Consider the following 17,985-nt stretch of genomic DNA (forward strand, 5'->3'; position numbering starts at 1 on the left):
CAATCCTCTTTCTTGGCCTTTTCCTTCCTCCACTCTTCTTGTATTTTTCCTCCTTGCATTTTAAATTCAGCAAGGGTTTTGTCAACATGAGCTTTTTCGGCTAGTAAGGCCACATTTGTGGCCTCTAGGTTGTCTATTTTTTCAATCAACACAAGGCATATTTTGTTGAGGCATGTGAGCACTTCAGTGGTACCTTTGTGAGATGTCCCATTCGAGAGGGCCGTCAAAGCAGATTCCAAGGCTTGTTTTCCCCAAATATCCTCCACACATCCATGTGTAGGCATGTTGCAAATGTTTACTGCTTTTTTTACAAAGATAATGCAGAGAAAAGGGGGTAATATACTGAAATCACATATCTACATGCCTCGGGGTGAATGTCAGGCATGTTGGTGCAGTGTTTCCTCTCCCCCCTGCTTGCCTTGCCTGCGTTAGTACCTCATTGTAGTGCCTTGTACCTTTTTCTGTCCCTTCTTTGCTTCAAGGTTGATTGAATTAAAGCCTTCGGAAGACTGATGGGTCTGAGACTGTGAAAATCCTGGTACAAACGAACTGTGAGGGTGGAGCTACTAAAATGAGCATCCACACCAATGCAGAATGCAAAAAATGCAAAATGGTAGTACTAAATACTAAGTACAACATAGTGATGTCAATGGTCGACCACATATCAATCTCATCATCATCATCATCATCAACATCGTCAACATCATCAGGGCATCAGGTTTTGGCTATGGCAGACAATGGAAGCTCAGAAAAGAGTGATGGAAGAGCAAAAACGAGATGCTGTATTGAAAATGCTGAACAACAAGTGTGGAGGCTCAAGGGTGAGGCAACATAACAAAACCCTAGGGCTAACTACCCTAACTGGATTAAGTGTCCTAACTGACCTAGGCGGTACATGTACTAACTGTACCAATAGTCCTAACTGACCATAACTAGGCCTACAAGGCACATATTACCAAGGAATAAGTGGCACCTATGGATAGCCCATAGAATGGCTTACAAACCCCCTCCATGGTATGGGCTGAAGTATCTTGGACATGGCTCAAGATACCTGAATATCTAATGTCATGGTTGCACACGTTTGTCCTGTAGGGATATAGCAACCTATGATTATATAGAGTACAAGAAATCAAGTTACAAAACGTACTAAGTTTAAAGCTTGCCGAAAAGCCTCAAACTTAGGTCGAGGTAGAGCCTTCGTAGAAAGATCTGCCAAGTTGTCTTCAGTGGGAACATAAGACAACTGAATATCACCTGTTGATAATTGTTCTCTGACATAGTGATAATGAACCTCAATATGCTTTGTGCGAGCATGGAAAACAGGATTCTGTGCAACAGCCAAAGCACTCAGACTACCACTGAAGATGACAGAAAGAGCAGTCTGACATGCATAAAGATCTGCAAGTAGCTTTCGAAGCCAAACACACTCCACTGTAGCTGTACTTCACGAGGCAGCACCAAACTACTCCGAATTGAAGAAAAGTGCAAAAAAAAAGCTTCAAGTGACTAGCACGCAGCTCGAGGCAGACCGTACTGTTTTAAAAACTTGCTGCAGTTTCCATACAGTCAATAAATGGCCAGTACACAGTTCGTACTGCAATCAATGCTCTTGTAGCAGGTCCGTACAGGTTGAATCTGCAGTAAATGCTCCTGCACAGCTCCGTGCGGAGCGTACGGACCACATGTGTGACCTGACCTGCAACAAATGTGACCGTACAGCCTTCAATGCCTCCGCACAGTCTGTACAGCGTCTTAAATACCTCTGACAGGTCCGTACAAGGTGTACGGCTGTCCGTACAACAGCAGCAGGCCACACGTGTGAAGTACGACAAAAAACAGCTCCGCTAAGACCACGAATGCACCGAAAAAGCTCAGTCTAGCAGGCACCTATGCAGCAGCAGCTCTGAAATGAGGTTTTCCTGCGACAAAACTGCTTGGAGAGACCTTAGGTCATCACACATGTAGGGCGCCTTGGAAAATGTGCCAACCAGCTTCAGTACAGCTCCGTATAGGCCGCCACACAGCCCCGAATGAGAGTACAAGAGCTCGGGGAGGCTGCCAATGGCTGGAGGGAAGGACCCTAGCCTGCTCTGATACCACTGTTGGCTATGGCAGACAATGGACACTCTGGAAAGAGTGATGGAAGAGCAAAAACGAGATTCTGTATTGAAAATGCTGCAAGGAAAAATGGGAAGACTTATAGTAAGGGAAAAAATCGAGAGAGGAGCTCCCCGCCTGCTGCTGCCCGCCATCAGCTTTCGCCATCACCCGCCCCCGCTCTCTAGCTGCCTCGCGCCCTGCTGCCTCGCGCCTCGCACCCTGCTGCCTCGTGCCCTGCTGCCTCGGCCGTGCCTTGTGCCCTGCGCCCATGCTTTGTGCCCGTGCCCTGTGCCCTGTGCCCTTTGGCCCTGCGCCCGTACGCCCTTGCCTTGTGCCCCTACGCCCTGCGCCCGTACGCCCTTGCCTTGTGCCCCTGCGCCCTGCACCCTGCGCCTAGGCCTTGCGTCCTGCGCCCTGCGCCCTGCTGCCTCGGCATCCCGCTGCCTTGCGACCTTGGCGCTGCTGCCTCGGCATCCCGCTGCCCTGCGCCCCTGGCCCTGCGCCCTACGCCCTGCTGTCTCGGCTAAGCAGGCCTTTTGGCAGCGCCCCGCCCAGGTAGCCTGCTGCCTTGGCTGCGCAGGCTTTCTATGCAGCGTCCCCCCTTCAGCCTTTTTTTTTTTTCCGCCCCCCCTTCAGCCTGCTGGCCGCCTTTCAGGTCCTCTCGATTGCTGTTTGCCCGCCCCCCCTCCCTTGCTTCAGGTCAGGCAGTTTCAAGGCCCTCTCCGGGACTGTTTGACTCGTGTTCCGGGGAGTTGAGATCCTGGCTGTTTCCAGGCATTGGCGGAGTTGTCTGTTTCAGCATTGAGCGTTCTGTTTGCATCCCACACAGGTTGAAGATCGGAGCTTTACAGGTTTCTTTTGGGGATTTACTTGTGGTTGGTTGCGAGTTCTTGGTGGGTATTTTCAGCAAGGGTAGCTCCTCCCCTCAGGACAGCGTAAGTTGAGACAATGGAGGACACTAACGCCACTCCGGTCGCCGAACCTGAGGAGATTGAAGTCACGGTTTCTTTTCCTCCCGACATTGTGCAGATGATTGAGGTAGTAGAGGAGGGTTTTCGTTCTACACACATCATTGGCTTTCTACCCGGTAGAGGCCAACAGTTACGTGATTGGGTGTACACCAGCATGGCCTCTTTGGGTGTCTCAGTTACGGTTTTTCGTTTGCTTGGCAGAGGGTTCTTTTCTTTTGGCCTTCAGTTTGGCTCAAAGAGTACTTATGAGCTCACCTATTCAGTTTCTACTTTGATCTCGTACTCTACTGGAGATGGGGTCGAGATGCAGCAGAGGGTTTTGTACGAGGGTCTTCTTGATTAGTGTCTCTTCTGTCGGAAGAGAGGTCACTTTATTAGGGATTGCCCCAGTCGTCGGCATCGATCAGAGACTCCGGATACATCTCATCCTCCGAGTGACCCAAAACCTACAGCTCAGCCTCCAGGGGTCTCTGAGCCTGCTTCGACTCATCCAGCAGAGCGAGGAGAGATTCCTCTAGGGGGGTCTCCTATGAACTCAGAGGACTTGGAGATGCCTCCAGCGGAACAGATTTCACGGAGAGCTCGGAGGAGACGGAGACAGAGGGAGAGTCAGCAGTACGAGCAGCCTCCAGGGGTCTCTCTGAGCCTGCTTCGACTCTTTCAGCAGAGCGAGAGGAGACCTTTTTGGGGGAGCCTCCAGTGAACTCAAAGTACTTGGAGGTGCCTCTAGCGGAACAGCTTTCACGGAGAGCTCGGAGGAGACGGAGACAGAGGGAGAGTCAGCAGTACGAGCAGCCCTAGGTACGAGCTCACAGTTGGCAGAGAGTTGAGACACAGGTGCAGGAGACCCCAGAAAGGGGAGATACAGAGCACCTTCCGCAGACAGGTCTTGACACTGTACAGGAGATAGTAGCTCAGGGAGTTGAGATTTACGTGCAGGAGACCCTGGAAAGGGGAGATGCAGAGGACCATCCGCAGGCAGGGCCTTACACTGTGCAGGAGACAGTAGTTCAGGATTTGATGACTCTTGACACTTCTACCCCGAAGGTTCATATTTTGGTTTCTGAGACAGTTATCCAGCAGGAGACTGCTCAGGCTACGGACACGGTGATAGATGCCTCTTCACAGCAGTCCAGTGAGAGAGAGGTATTTCACGACACAGGTCAGAGTCAGAGTCCGCCCCAGGATCTCATGCGCCTGTATGAGGTTCCCTCGAGACCTCTTTCTCTTCCCAGTCGCGCAGTACCTTCCTTTGTTGCTATGTGGAGTGTCCTCTCAGACACCCCTCCCAGTACAGCCTCGTCCTCACAGCTTTTCACTCCTGGTTTATCCAGATCTTTTGTGAGTGCGGTCACAGATTTCGCTCAGTACCCAAAGGCGTGAGGGTTGGGAGATCCTAGCAGAGGAGATTGAGCGAGATTTTTAGTCACCCATGCGTACAGGCACCTCGTCGCAGATTCTTCCTCTCCCTCTTACCTATTCCAGGAATAGAGTTAGGACGGCTCAACCCCCTTTTTCAGCTCTTCTGACTCCTAGACCTGACCCGAGGTTGGTTGACAGAGATCTGCCCGTGGAGTTTTGGTCCTATTTGGCTTGAGGGGCTTCCACAGACTCCCTCACTAGATTGGAACTTCTCCCGGTATTTTGTTGACGGTCAGAGGAGGTAGAGGAGTACTTGGGATCTGTTACTCTCTCCAGAGAGGGGCACATTCTTCATTTCTCCGCAGGCAGCTTTCGTTCTCGGGGGAGCGAAAGCTGGTCAGCTGAGCTACTTGACAGTGAGATTGATAGACAGCTTTTGAGTATGACTCAGTTTTCATCGGTTCAGCGTATTGTCGGCTCGCAGATTCACTCTTGCCCTAGGACTCTTTGACCTGGCTTCGGTGGCAGGGCCTCTCTTTGAGGTTCAGGGAGACCTCGATTTGCCCAGGAGTGCTAGTTGGTTTGACTTTCAGCTCCTCAGTTCGCGCCAGAGTATTATTCCCTTGGATGGAGCCATTTTACATGAGTTGGGGTAGATTTGGAGCTTGATCAGAGACCGACTTTGGATCACGCCGTCAGAGAGTCATTTGTGCCGCTGCCACTGGCACCCCCTCACTTCCATCCGATGTCTAGGCTGTCCATCATTTCTTGGAATGTGAGAGGACTGAACGGCCGCAGATTTATTTCAGATGCAGATGGTCGTAGATCGGGAGTTCCTAGATTGCAGTTGCTTAGGGACTCCCTTCGTTTTATTTCCTCAGGGTCCCCTCCAGACATTGTGCTTATCCAGGAGCATAAGCTCTCCCAGGACAGGATTGACAGATGCAGATCCTTACTCAGAGGAGAGAGTCGGACATATTGGAGCCCAGCGGATGGTACGAGGGGAGGAGTCTGCATTTCAGTTTCAGCCAGGTGGGCCTTAGAGATCACCCAAGAGGGTACACTAGTGGAGAGCAGGGCATGCTATGTTATTCTTCAGATTGAGAGCACAGCAGTTGGTGTTCTCAATGTGTACGCTCCCACGGATCCAGCCCGCAGATGTGCATTTTGGAGACAGCTTAGAGAGTCCCTTCCTTAGGCAGACACCTGGATTGTTGGAGGAGATTTCAACATGGTTGAATTCTCTGAAGACAAGTTGGGCCAGATAGAGGGTGGACTTTCTGATAGGGAGAGAGTGGAGTGGGATAGTTTTGTTTTGCATGCTGGACTTCATGATGCAACTTGATTGGACGACTTTTGTCACTTGGCTGATAGTCTCCAATTCTCTTGGTCTGGGGTTTTCCATGGCTCTCTCTTTTTGGCTAGGCTGGACAGGTTTTATATTGGCCATTGGGGCCAGGCCAGAGGAGGACAGATTGGGATCCGCCCGGGTTATGTTTTATCTGACCATGCTCCAGTCCTATTACAGATTCTTCCTACCTCTTGATTGGAGAGCACAGGCTTTGTGAGAGTTCAGGACTTTGTTTTTCAGGACACAGAGTTTGTGGAACGGTTGAGAGAGGTTTGGTTGACAGAGGACACTCCTGAGGATTAGGGCTGGTTGATGTGGGTAGAGGAGGCTTTGGCCAGAGTCAGCATGGCTGGCCAGTTGAGGGCAAAAGAGGAGAAGGAAAAGCTCAGAATCAGAGATCAGAATGCAAGAGCGGAGGATTCGGAGCTTTCCTCATTCTCTTTTCATCAGAGGGCAGCTTTCAGAGGCTCAGGAGAGACTAGAGGAGATCCAGGGCAGGAGGGCCCAGTTCAGGTTTTACTCCCAGCAGACCTTCTGGATCCAGAAGGGGGATAGATGCTCTAGAGAGTTCTTTAGGGCAGTGGGTCAAAGATACTCTTCGGACAATCTTCGTAGACTTGTGGATGAGGCCGGGTCTCTTCAGACGGATCCTCATCGTCTTGTTGAGATCACTTCTGATTTCTATTCCACTCTTTACACCGCCGATCCAGTCACCGAGGAGATGATCAGAGCCAAAGATGAGATTTGGAGTCATGTCCCCCAGATGGTCTCAGACAGGATGAGTCAGGTTTTGGATAGCCCGCTATCACTCTTGGAGATCACAGATTCGTTACATGAGCTGCCCAGAGACAGATGCCCGGGGGAGGATGGTCTGTCGCCACTTCTTTTTACAGCTCTCTGGGATACGATTGGACCTCATCTACTTTCGGCCTTTTCAGAGGCTCTCAATGCAGGATCTTTGGGTGAGGCATTATGCACAGGTATGATTTGTCTCATCCCGAAAGGGGGAGACAAGACAGTCCTATGTAATTGGAGACCCATTACACTTTTAGGGACAGCCTACAAGATCCTAGTGAAGACCTTGGCCCTTCGTTTAAAGCCTATGCTGCTAGATATCATGAGAGCTACTCAGACAGGATTTGTCCAAGATAGGAGTATCTTGGATAATATCTTCACTTTTTGGGAGGCCACTCACTGAGCGAAGGAGAGTCAACAGGAGATTGCAGTTCTCCTTCTCGATTTTGAGAAGGCCTATGACAGGGTGGACTGGGGTTTCTTGGAGGCACTATGAGGAGGCTAGGCTTTAGTGACAGATGGATTTTATGGGTCTCCTCACTTTACTCTCACTCTTCTAGCAGGATGGTGGTCTGTGGAGGCAGAGGACTGGCTTTTCAGCTATCCAGATCAGTACGACAGGGATGCCCGCTTGCACCTTACCTTTTCCTTTTCGTAGCGGAGGCTATGGGATACTTTATGCAAGCTACCAGTCATGGCACTTTGGGACTTCATCTGCCTATCCGACAGGAGCAAGAGCTTCTGGACACTGAGTTTGCTGATGATACGGCATTGATAGTCAGAGGAGATGCATATAGTCTTGCTACTGCTGCGGATGCAATTGACAAATTCTACAAAGCCTCAGGGGGACTGTCAATTGGAACGAATTGCTGGACTGGAGATCAGCAGGATACCCCAGCATGGGGAGGAGACAGAGGCTTTGTATGGATACCCAGAGGCACCTCCACGAGATATCTTGGCTTCCAGGTTGGCATTGAGGTGTCCCCGACGCAACAGTTTGCCCCAGTTCTTGAGAGTATCTGAAGAAAGCTAGCCTACTGGAGTACGGCTAGACTCTCTTTGGCCAGAAGAGCGTTGGTACTCAACCAGGTTCTACTAGCGACTATGTGGTATGTTCCGTCATGTTGGTGCTTTCATGCTGACTCGATTCGTCAGGTGAGGAGATTGCTTCGAAACTTTCTGTGGAGTGGTGGTGATGGTTCTGATGACACTAGGGCCAGAGTTTCATGGGATACTATCACTTTACCTTTCTCGCAAGGAGGACTTGGGATTCTTGATCCGGAGATGCAGAGCAGAGCCCTTTTAGTCAAACTTCTTGTTAGAGGTTTGACTCCAGGAGAACAGCTGTGGAAGCAGTTCCTACTGCATGGGATTCACCAGTGCACCCCCAGAGCATCAGGTCAGTGGGCAGGTAGAGTCAGTTGGATCTTCCTGACGGACCAGCATTCTCAGCCTTCCTCACCACTTGTGAAAAGGCTTGTTCAGATATGGGATCACTTTCGACAGCACCTCATCAGGCAGTTCCCTCCTCCAGAGGAAATTGTCCGACAACCACTTTACCATAACCCCCTAGTTCGGTACCAGGGATCTTCCCTTGGTACAGAACTCAGGACTCCCTTGGCCAGATGGCATGCTCAGGGGGTTGTGACGGTTGGAGATTGGTTCAGGGAAGGTGTGGAGATGTCAGAGGAGGTGATCAGAGATAGACATGGGCCACTTGGATAGATTGCTGCCACCAGATTACAGATCATGAGAGCTATTCCTCAGGAGTGGAGGGATGTACTTACAGATCCAGCCTATGTTGATCCTATTTCTACTTGGTCAGGTTGTTTTAGTGAGGCTAGGCTATGCATTGGAGTTCGCTTAGGACCGGCACCGTTTATTTATTTTGAGATGGACTCCTCTCACAGATTGTATCCCACTCAACCCATGGATCGTCAGGAGCTTCTTTGGCAGAGAGTCAGGGTCATTGGTTGCCTGGGTAAGGGATGATGGGTCACAGATCCTTCCAGGTTGACCTCTTGCGGAGCTTGACTGGGACCCAGGTGAGTGGGCATGGCCTGCTCCGGTGACAGGCGATCGTCCTCTTTCTTTCTTCCAATACTCGACGAGGGCAGGTTACAGGCTTCAGCGGAGAGACTCTCATCACATTCCATCTGCCTCCTAGCAGTGGCACGCACAGGGACTTACTGCAAAGCTCTTGCGGAGCTACTGGACTCACTTTTGGGGCATCAGTAGAGCCAGGAAAGTCTCCTACTTTCTTTGGCTCACTATACATAGGGGTATACCTATGGGTACTTGGCTCCAGCAGATGGGTAGACCCTCCTTGTGTATGCGTTGTCAGATTGTAGAGGAATCTAGCAAGCATTGTTTATGGAGTTGTACCAGCTCTAGAGTGGTATGGATAGGTATCTTCAGGTTGTTCTCATATGTTACTTCTGAGTCCTTTCTGATGACGTGGGGCGTTGCTCTTTGGGGGAGAGGATCTGGAGCCTTTACTCTCTTTGAGGCAGAACCAGGAGACTTTGGTTTCTTCATGCAGCGACGCCAGAGACGGGATCCCACGGAGGCCAGCATCATGGAGCTGCAGGATTTACTTTTGTTACCGATACCAGCACAGGATTCCATGCCTATTTCAGCTGTAGGGTCAGCTTGGGAGGTGATTTCCAGCATTACCCTATGGTGGATATGGTGTTCGCGATGTTCTCTTGTACTTGGGGACCATTTATGCACGGAGGCTGACACTCTCGCTTCCATTTGGGCAGAGATTATTTTCACTCTTAGAAGTCAGTGGGAGCGGTGTACAGGCACCTCTTTGGCAGCTCGTGGGAGACTTATATCCTTCATGAGGACATGGGACTGCTCTTTATTTTTTCACTTGACCCCTTTTGGGATGTCGTGGCATTTTAGACCACCTCCATGGCTTTTTTGCCACATTGTTGAGGCTAGGGATAGAGTACTTTCTTTCCCACCTGTTGTATGATTTGTTTTGAATGGAATATATCACTCTTATTTTAAAATGCTGCAACAACAAGTGTGGAGGCTCAAGGGTGAGCCAACATAACAAAACCCTAGGGCTAACTGCCCTAACTGGACTAAGTGTCCTAACTGACCTAGGTGGTACATGTACTAACTGTACCAATAATCCTAACTGACTATAAATAGGCCTACAAGGCACATACCAAGGAAATAAGTGGCACCTATGGATAGCCCATAGAATGGCCTACATCAGGTTGGATGAGGCAATGGAGGCATGAACGTGGCGATAGAGTGCTGTCGACCGCTCACGGGTGTGGCCCTGTGATGTCTCCTGGTCATAAGTCTGCGCCTAACAAGGGCTATAGTAACCTTTGTCGGTTGGGTTCCGACTCTGAATAGGGAGGGGATGTCCGCAAGTGTAATCTGCGCATCAACCCTCTGTCTGAGCTATTGAGTCGCTGGCTCTGGGTCATGATCATGTCGAGGAAGAGAGAGGGAGAAAAGAAAATGTAGATCTGGATTGATGCTGCCCAAATGACCCTGAAATGGAATTATGGAAATTCCCCCACAATTTCAAACAAGTGAACACACTATCCCTCTACTGAATGCCAGTAGCCTTCTTGCAGTCTGCTCCAAGCAATGGGCACAAGGCCTGCTCCTTGCCTTGCCATCTACTCTCCTGAATGGAGGAGTGAGGGCCTAAGATGTGTTGGGGAGAGCAGGGTGTAACTCTTTCTTATACAGGCCACCCTTGGTGGCAGAGGAGAAACCGACTAGAGCAAGGGGTATAGCTGACAAGCCAATGGACCTGCAACATGGCCGACTATCAGCAGCCAATAGCCACATGGCCGATTGCAACATCAGCAACTGATTGATACGTGGCATGTTTGCCACATCATATGCTACCTTGACATGTGGCTATTTGCAACGTCACTTTGCTGCCTGTCTGCCACATCATTCGCTGCTGCAGATCTGTGTTGTACATGCCATGTCATTATTCAGCCCTTATTTGTCACTGTTTGACGCCCAATACTGCTGTCCACACATCAGCCTCTCATGTGGTTGATATAGAGGGATGGAACATGATCCTAGGGGCATCCACCATCCACCAACGATGTTATTGTCTATGGCTTATGCTCATTTTGGGGGCCTGCCGCCTTACATGTGAGCCTCTACACTAAGTGGACGTCCAAAGGGTGGAGCATGGATTTCCAATGGATATAATTATCCTTAGTAAAATGAAGCAAGATCATTCAAAGCATTTGAAGTTAATGTTTCAATTGCATAGGCAACATAGGTTGCATGCCAATCAGAGTGTTTGAAGTTAATGTTTCAATTGCTTAGGCAACATAGGGCGCATGCCAAAAGTCTAGTGTGACTTGTTTTGTAAAGAAGTCAAGAACCTGGGTCGTATAATTTTTGAAGCGATACGTATGGATCAAGAGAAAACTAAAGGTATTCTAGAGTGGCCAAGGCCAACTACTCTAAAAGAGGTGCAAGTGTTGCATGGTCTTGCGGGCTTTTACCCGAGATTTCTCAAGGATTATGCAGAAGTTGCGGAAAGGGATGTACATGTATGTGGACTGAAGGCTGAACGAAGGTTTATGTTATTAAAGTGTTGATAGCTACAGCCTTAGTGTTGAAAGAAGGCTGTCGAGTCGCTAGCTCTGGGTCACAATCATGTCGAGGAAGAGAGAGGGAGAAAAGACAATGTAGATCTGTATTGATGCTGCCCAAATGACCCTGAAATGGAATTATGGAAATTCCCCCGCAATTCCAAACAAGCCTTCTTGCAGTCTGCTCCAAGCAATGGGCACAAGGCCTGCTCCTTGCCTTGCCATCTACTCTCCTGAATGGAGGAGTGAGGGCCCTAAGATGTGTTGGGGAGAGCAGGGTGTAACTTTTTCTTATACAGGCCACCCTTTGTGGCAGAGGAAAAACCGACCAGAGCAGGGGAAATAGCTGAAAGGCCAATGGACCTGCAACATGGCCGACTATAAGCAGCCGATAGCCACACGGCCGTGAGCAACTGATTGATACGTGGCATGTTTGCCACATCATATGCTACCTTGACATGTGGCTATTTGCAACGTCACTTTGCTGCCTGTCTGCCACATCATTTACTGCTGCAGATCTGTGTTGTACATGCCATGTCATCATGGGGGCATGCTATGTCATTATTCAGCCCTTATTTGTCACTGTTTGACGCCCAATATTGCTGTCCACACATCAGCCTCTCATGTGGTTGATATAGAGGGATAGAACATGATCCTAGGGGCATCCATCCACCAACGATGTTATTGTCTATGGCTTATGCTCATTTTGGGGGCCTGCCGCCTTACAGGTGAGCGTCTACACTAAGTGGACATCCAAATGGTGGAGCATGGATTTCCAATGGATATACTTATCTTGAGTAAAATGAAGCAAGATCATTCAAAGCATTTGAAGTTAATGTTTCAATTGCTTAGGCAACATAGGGTGCATGCCAATCAGAGCGTTTGAAGTTAATGTTTCAATTGCTTAGGCAACATAGGGTGCATGCCAAAAGTCTAGTGTGACTTGTTTGGTAAAGAAGTCAAGTACCTGGGTTGTATCATTTTTGAAGCGATACGTATGGATCAAGAGAAAACTAAAGGTATTCTAGAGTGGCCAAGTCCAACTACTCTAAAAGAGGTGCAAGTGTTGCATGATCTTGTGGGCTTTTACCCGAGATTTCTCAAGGATTATGCAGAAGTTGCGGAAAAGGGAAGTACATGTATGTGGATGTTATTGTCTATGGCTTATGTTCATTTTGGGGGCCTGCCGCCTTACATGTGAGCGTCTACACTAAGTGGACATCCAAAGGGTGGAGCATGGATTTCCAATGGATATACTTATCCTGAGTAAAATGAAGTAAGATCATTAAGAGTATTTGAAGTTAATGTTTCAATTGCTTAGGCAACATAGGGTGCATGCCAATCAGAGCGTTTGAAGTTAATGTTTCAATTGCTTAGGCCACATAGGGTGCATGCCAAAAGTCTAGTGTGACTTGTTTTGTACAGAAGTCAAGTACTTGGGTTGTACAATTTTGAAGCGATATGTATGGATCAAGAGAAAACTAAAGGTATTCTAGAGTGGCCAAGTCCAACTACTCTAAAAGAGGTGCAAGTGTTGCATGGTTTTGCGGGCTTTTACCCGAGATTTCTCAAGGATTATGCAGAAGTTGTGGAAAGGGAAGTACATGTATGTGGACTGAAGACTGAAATAAGGTTTATGTTATTAAAGTGTTGATAGCTACAGCCTAAGTGTTGAAAGTAGATGATCCAAATGAACCTTTTGTAATTGAAACCAATGATGTAATCAAGCCGTGGAGCTGTGTTGATCCAAGATGAACAACCGGTAGCTTTGTGACCAAAAATGTAAGATCCAGCAAGACAAAATTGTTATGTGGTGGCTGAGAAAAAACTCTATGCCATTAACCATGATTATAATACATAGAGCCCCTTGAAATGGTAAGCAATACTATTTTGGGTGATTTGTGGCTGTATTTTGGAACTGACTATCATAGGGTCCTATGTTTTGGCTGCCAACTGCTGCTTGGACGTGATATCCAGCCCATACGGATGCTTCTTGATGGAGTCACAGGGCCTCTTGGCTGTGGAATGAGATGGAAGTTTCTTCATCACTATCTTTGGAGTCCATCTTAGTTTAAGCTAGGATTTGTAGGACTGCCAAGTATTTTTTCCGGCTGATTAACTACACTTTATTGATCATCTGGGGGTAAAATGGCCTGATGTGGGGAGGTAGATCCTTCTAGGCATACAATACCTCCATGCCCGTTTGGGAGAGACTAAAATGAAATTGTTTAGACTTCACAAGCAGTTGTAGCTTGAATGAAGAGATTTGGACTACTTTTTGATTAGCCTTCTCCTTTAGTGCTAGCCTTCGTCATGGCTGAGTTTGCCCTTCACCTCCGGAGTGCCGACAGAAACTCAGTACGAAGACTTTGTGTAAATGGATGCTCAAGTATGTGTGGGTGTGTGGATTTGTATGTGTGAGAGCATACTTTTATGCTAGAGAGAAGATCGACCATCAATATATAGGTTTGGCCTTGTGAGAAACCGGCATGGAGGTATTGTATATACCTAGATGAATCCAAGAACATTCCCAAACTCATCCTCTAAAAACACAACATAGTGCAGTTTCAATCTCACGATAGTCACTCATAAGATTGAAAACCATAAACTCCATCATGCGTAGCAGGGACTAGCTACTATGACATCCCCACTGACGTCATCAACGCCCAACAGTGGGTGTAGACCATAGTATAAAAGTATGCTCTCACACATACAAATCCACACACCCACACATACTTGAGCATCCATTTATACAAAGTCTTCCTACTGAGTTTCTGTCGGCACTCCGGAGGTGAAGGGCAAACTCAGCCATGACGAAGGCTAGCACTAAAGGAGAATGCTAATCAAAAAGTAGTACAAATCTCTTCATTCAAGCTACAACTGCTTGTGAAGTCTAAACGATTTCATTTTAGTCTCTCCCAAACAAGCATCTAAATCTAAATCTAGCTGATAGGGCAACGCACCATTTAAGATAGAAAGAATTATCGCAATACCAGCAAGCCGCAACTTGGACAAAAACTTCACAAGGTGAAATTTGCATGTCCCCTAATACGGCAGAAGCATATACCTAGATGAATCCCAAACTCATCCTCTAAAAACACAACATAGTGCAGTTTCAATCTCACGATAGTCACTCATAAGATTGAAAACCATAAAATCCATCATGCATAGCAGCGACTAGCTACCATGACATCCCCACTGACGTCATCAGCGCCCAACAGTGGGTGTAGACCATAATTGTCACAGCTAGATAGCGTGTGGCATTCCTTGCCAGCCTCACCACACATGGCACATGGTCTTTAAGGTGATAACTGAGCCACTACAATGTTACAATCCATGCTGGACAAGTTTTGGGTTTTTGTTTGAATCCAACCCAGTTTGCATCTGCCATGAAATGATTCAACATGATCATCTTGTTACTGAATCCTCTCTGAACGTTGTGCTGCTGACATAATCTTTATGTACTGAAAGAATGCATGTGCTGGCGTAATGTCTTTACGTGAGGGCATGCATAATTACGACCGTTCAAGGATCAACTGACATTGCATTGCAGGTGGCAGCAAAAATGGATGTTTCTCCTGGATTGGAATTCCGGGTTGCGTATGAAGAGGCCAAAGCGTGTGGAGCCAAAGTTGTTCTTGGTGATCGTGATGTCCAGGTGAAGCCTAGCTTATCCAACTCACTTGGAATTTTGAGGTTTACCTTGAATTATATTTGTCAAAAACTATAATACACTGTTGAATTTCAATATCAAGATGCAATGAACTCCTGCAAGCTGAATGAACTCCTGCAGGCTCAACATCGGAGGACCTCAACTCGTCTTTGAATAGATGAGCCTTGCTTTGAATTTTGAGGATGTCAAACAGTCTGCTTTGGTGAGGCAGTAATGAATACAAATATGTGCCGTGTACTTAGTTAATTGATTTGATCATTATCTTTGCATGATTTGGTTTTTCATTTTATGCAGTGAGGGTGTGGTTTGTGGAGGAAGTATTAAATACACTGGCATCTTTCTCCTGCAATGTTTTCCTTGTGACTAGTAAAGTCACACATTAATTGGATTAGTGTATGTGAGGTACTTGAAAAGGGGTTCTAATCCTGTCATAATCTAGACTGAGCAATCCTGGTTAGTGCAATTTTCATAAAGTATCATTTGCAAAGTATTGGTTGAGATTTTACATGTTATAGCTTGATTTTCAGTTGAGGAAAGGTTAAAATCAGCAGAATGGGTACCCCATTTGCAAGGTATTGCAGAGAAAAGGTAACAGCAGCAGAATGGGTATTTTAGTACCTGGAGAGCCCCATGTGTCTCTGCCAGTTTCAAAAGCCAGCATGGAAATCATCAGTATGCTCTTATGTAGCACCTGAGAAAAAAATCCTCAAATCTCATTTCTAGATGCCTGTATGTATTTTGTATGCAATAATCGTCTGCAACTCTAATTAAGTGAAACTGACATCAAGTTATGTCAAAGCATGTAGTCTATGGTAGAGCAAATGCTTTGTAAATATCTACAACATTAATTGCATAAGGAAGAGGTCTTTAATGTTTATGAGGTCTTCTGCAGGAGGATGCAGTTGACCATACTAACTGTAATTTCTAATCCTCGAGTTCATTTGTGCAAGTACTTGACAATGCCTTGCAGTCCTTTTCTCAAACTGCTTGATTGACGCCTTCTTTGCTTGTAGAAATCTGTAATTTGAGTGGGTGTATGAGAGCTTGATACTTATCTGGTTATAGTTGTTTCTTTAAAAAAACACGAGATTTTTTTTTTGGTTTTTAAAATTTTTGTCTAGTTCCCACTGGATGAAGGTGATATTTTTCGATATGCTTCAGCGAGAACAAAGTTTCTAGTAATTGCATAATCAATTACCTAAGCATCTTTTAAAAGGTCTGCATACCAAATTGTCTACATTTTTGCAGCATATCACTTCTTAGATTTAAGACATTGCTAATAAAGGAAACAAAGTTGCTGATGCCCTGTTCAGAAATGCCTCACTGATCTAGAAGCCTATGATGATTCTGATCAGCTACTAAAAGCGTATGGTATTAAATAGATTTCCACCTTTAGTACCACAATTAATTAATTTAGTGACTGATTTATTATCACATGATGGTTCTTTTCTTCAAAAGGAGGTTTTTTTTTCACATCTCAAGCAGGAAAATTTGATGAGACATTGTGGTATTAGACCTACATCTGAAGGTATTAAGGCAATTCTATTCGACTTAGTTGAGGACAATACAATTCTATTAAACTTAGTTGAGGACAAAACAATACCCAATGTGGAATTGAGTGCTTAACTTGGCAACAAGTTCTTCATGGTTGTGGGAACCTTAGTGGTTATGGATCATACGCCTATCCAAGATGGAAGGTTCACCAACCCAAAGTGGAAAAATTGAATAACTCAAATTTCTTGATCAAGCAAGTCTGTACATGGATGGTTAGCTTGGCTTTCAAATGGTTGGACTTGCAGAGGGGTCTATTCTATGGCGAAATTTGTATTGTTGTGGGCTGAGAGGAGTGAGAGAAGATCTTGAAGACACCATGGTAGCTGAAATTCAAACTGGTGCCTGATTCATGGACTGATTCAGCTCAGCCCAGGTTTTTACTGTGGAGTCATCTACTTTTACTGGAATTTACAAGGTTTTATTGATGCCTCCATTTGGCATACGAAGACCTCCGGTTCTTGTATTGATTTCAACCTTTGGGATTGCTTTTGGACATATTGCAGTTTTTGTTACCTCATTTTTCTTCTCTTTCGTTTCTCTTTTATTTTCTGTGTAGAACTTTGGACTTTAGAACAACCAAATTGCTAAATTTGTACGATTGGATATATTCTAGTCGTACAAAGGTATGTATCTGTATATATATATATATATATATATATTGCAGTCTTTCATGTGGTGCCTTGTGCATAAGCTTCTTAGATGTCTTATTCAAGAATTTGATACCACTTTCTCTCCTATTTTTTAGTTATCGGGTTATTTCTTTCGAATTTGTGTTGGCAAAGATAATCAATCTTGCTCTAAGAATTCTAAATTCATTATTGTAAATTTTTTTCTGAGAGAAAATTGTTGTGATGGGTCTAAGCGCCCAGTCTAGTTGCAGGTAATGGCTGATGCGTGTAGTGTATGCGAAGGAAGGGAACCTCTGTAATCCTCTCCAAGTGTGAAGGAAGGGAATATTCTTTCCAAGAGTGATGCAAGCTGGAGCCATGAGGCTTGAGCTCCTCATATAACATGGAGTAGATATCCCTCTCCTTATTTTGAATGTCTCGGGTCTTTGTAATGTCAATTTTATCTGGCTTGATTTTATGAGGCTCAATGAGGTTACTTTTCTGCTCCAATAATCGCAGGTTGCAATGGCAGAAAACAAGCCTCTCTAGTTCTGCAGTGGATAATCTATTCTTCTTCTTGGTGTGGAATAGAGCCCATGTGCTCCAGTTTCTCTTGCAGGCACCCAGACTAAATGTTGTGAGAGAACTCGCATGGCAATGTGTCTGCAAAAAAAGAGGGGGTAAAATTCGCAATGAATTCACATTCGTATGGCAATGTCTCTCTGCAAAAAAAGAGAGAGTACAATTCAGCATGGAAGATAAAAATGAGGTGTGGAAGTGGATGCAAAAGCAAGTGACAAGTCACACATTTCTCACTTAACTTGCATGGTTCATAGTACTTAGTACTTACCAAATTAGGACCGCCACAGGCTGCAATTGTGTCCCCTGCAATGACAATCCTGTTTGGCATCCAAACATGTGGCTGCCATTTCGATAGACGAGAAGCTCATCCTCTAGTTGTCTCATCATCTGCACA

General features: G+C 46.3%; 1 protein-coding gene across 1 annotated transcript in view; it reads left to right on the forward strand.

Annotated features, from left to right (window-relative positions):
• LOC147894827 (uncharacterized) overlaps positions 1 to 17,985 on the forward strand; it is a 101,199-nt gene that overhangs the window by 46,864 nt on the left and 36,350 nt on the right. The window contains exon 5 of the mRNA XM_087384337.1: positions 14,728 to 14,832. Coding sequence (XP_087240463.1) covers positions 14,728 to 14,832 — 105 coding nt within the window. The remainder of the gene's footprint in view (positions 1 to 14,727; positions 14,833 to 17,985) is intronic.

The sequence above is a fragment of the Dipteris shenzhenensis genome, chromosome 14 (genome assembly GCF_047967505.1).
Source record: "Dipteris shenzhenensis isolate YYH24624 ecotype China chromosome 14, Dip_SZ_1.0, whole genome shotgun sequence".
In the NCBI taxonomy this organism is placed as follows: domain Eukaryota; kingdom Viridiplantae; phylum Streptophyta; class Polypodiopsida; order Gleicheniales; family Dipteridaceae; genus Dipteris; species Dipteris shenzhenensis.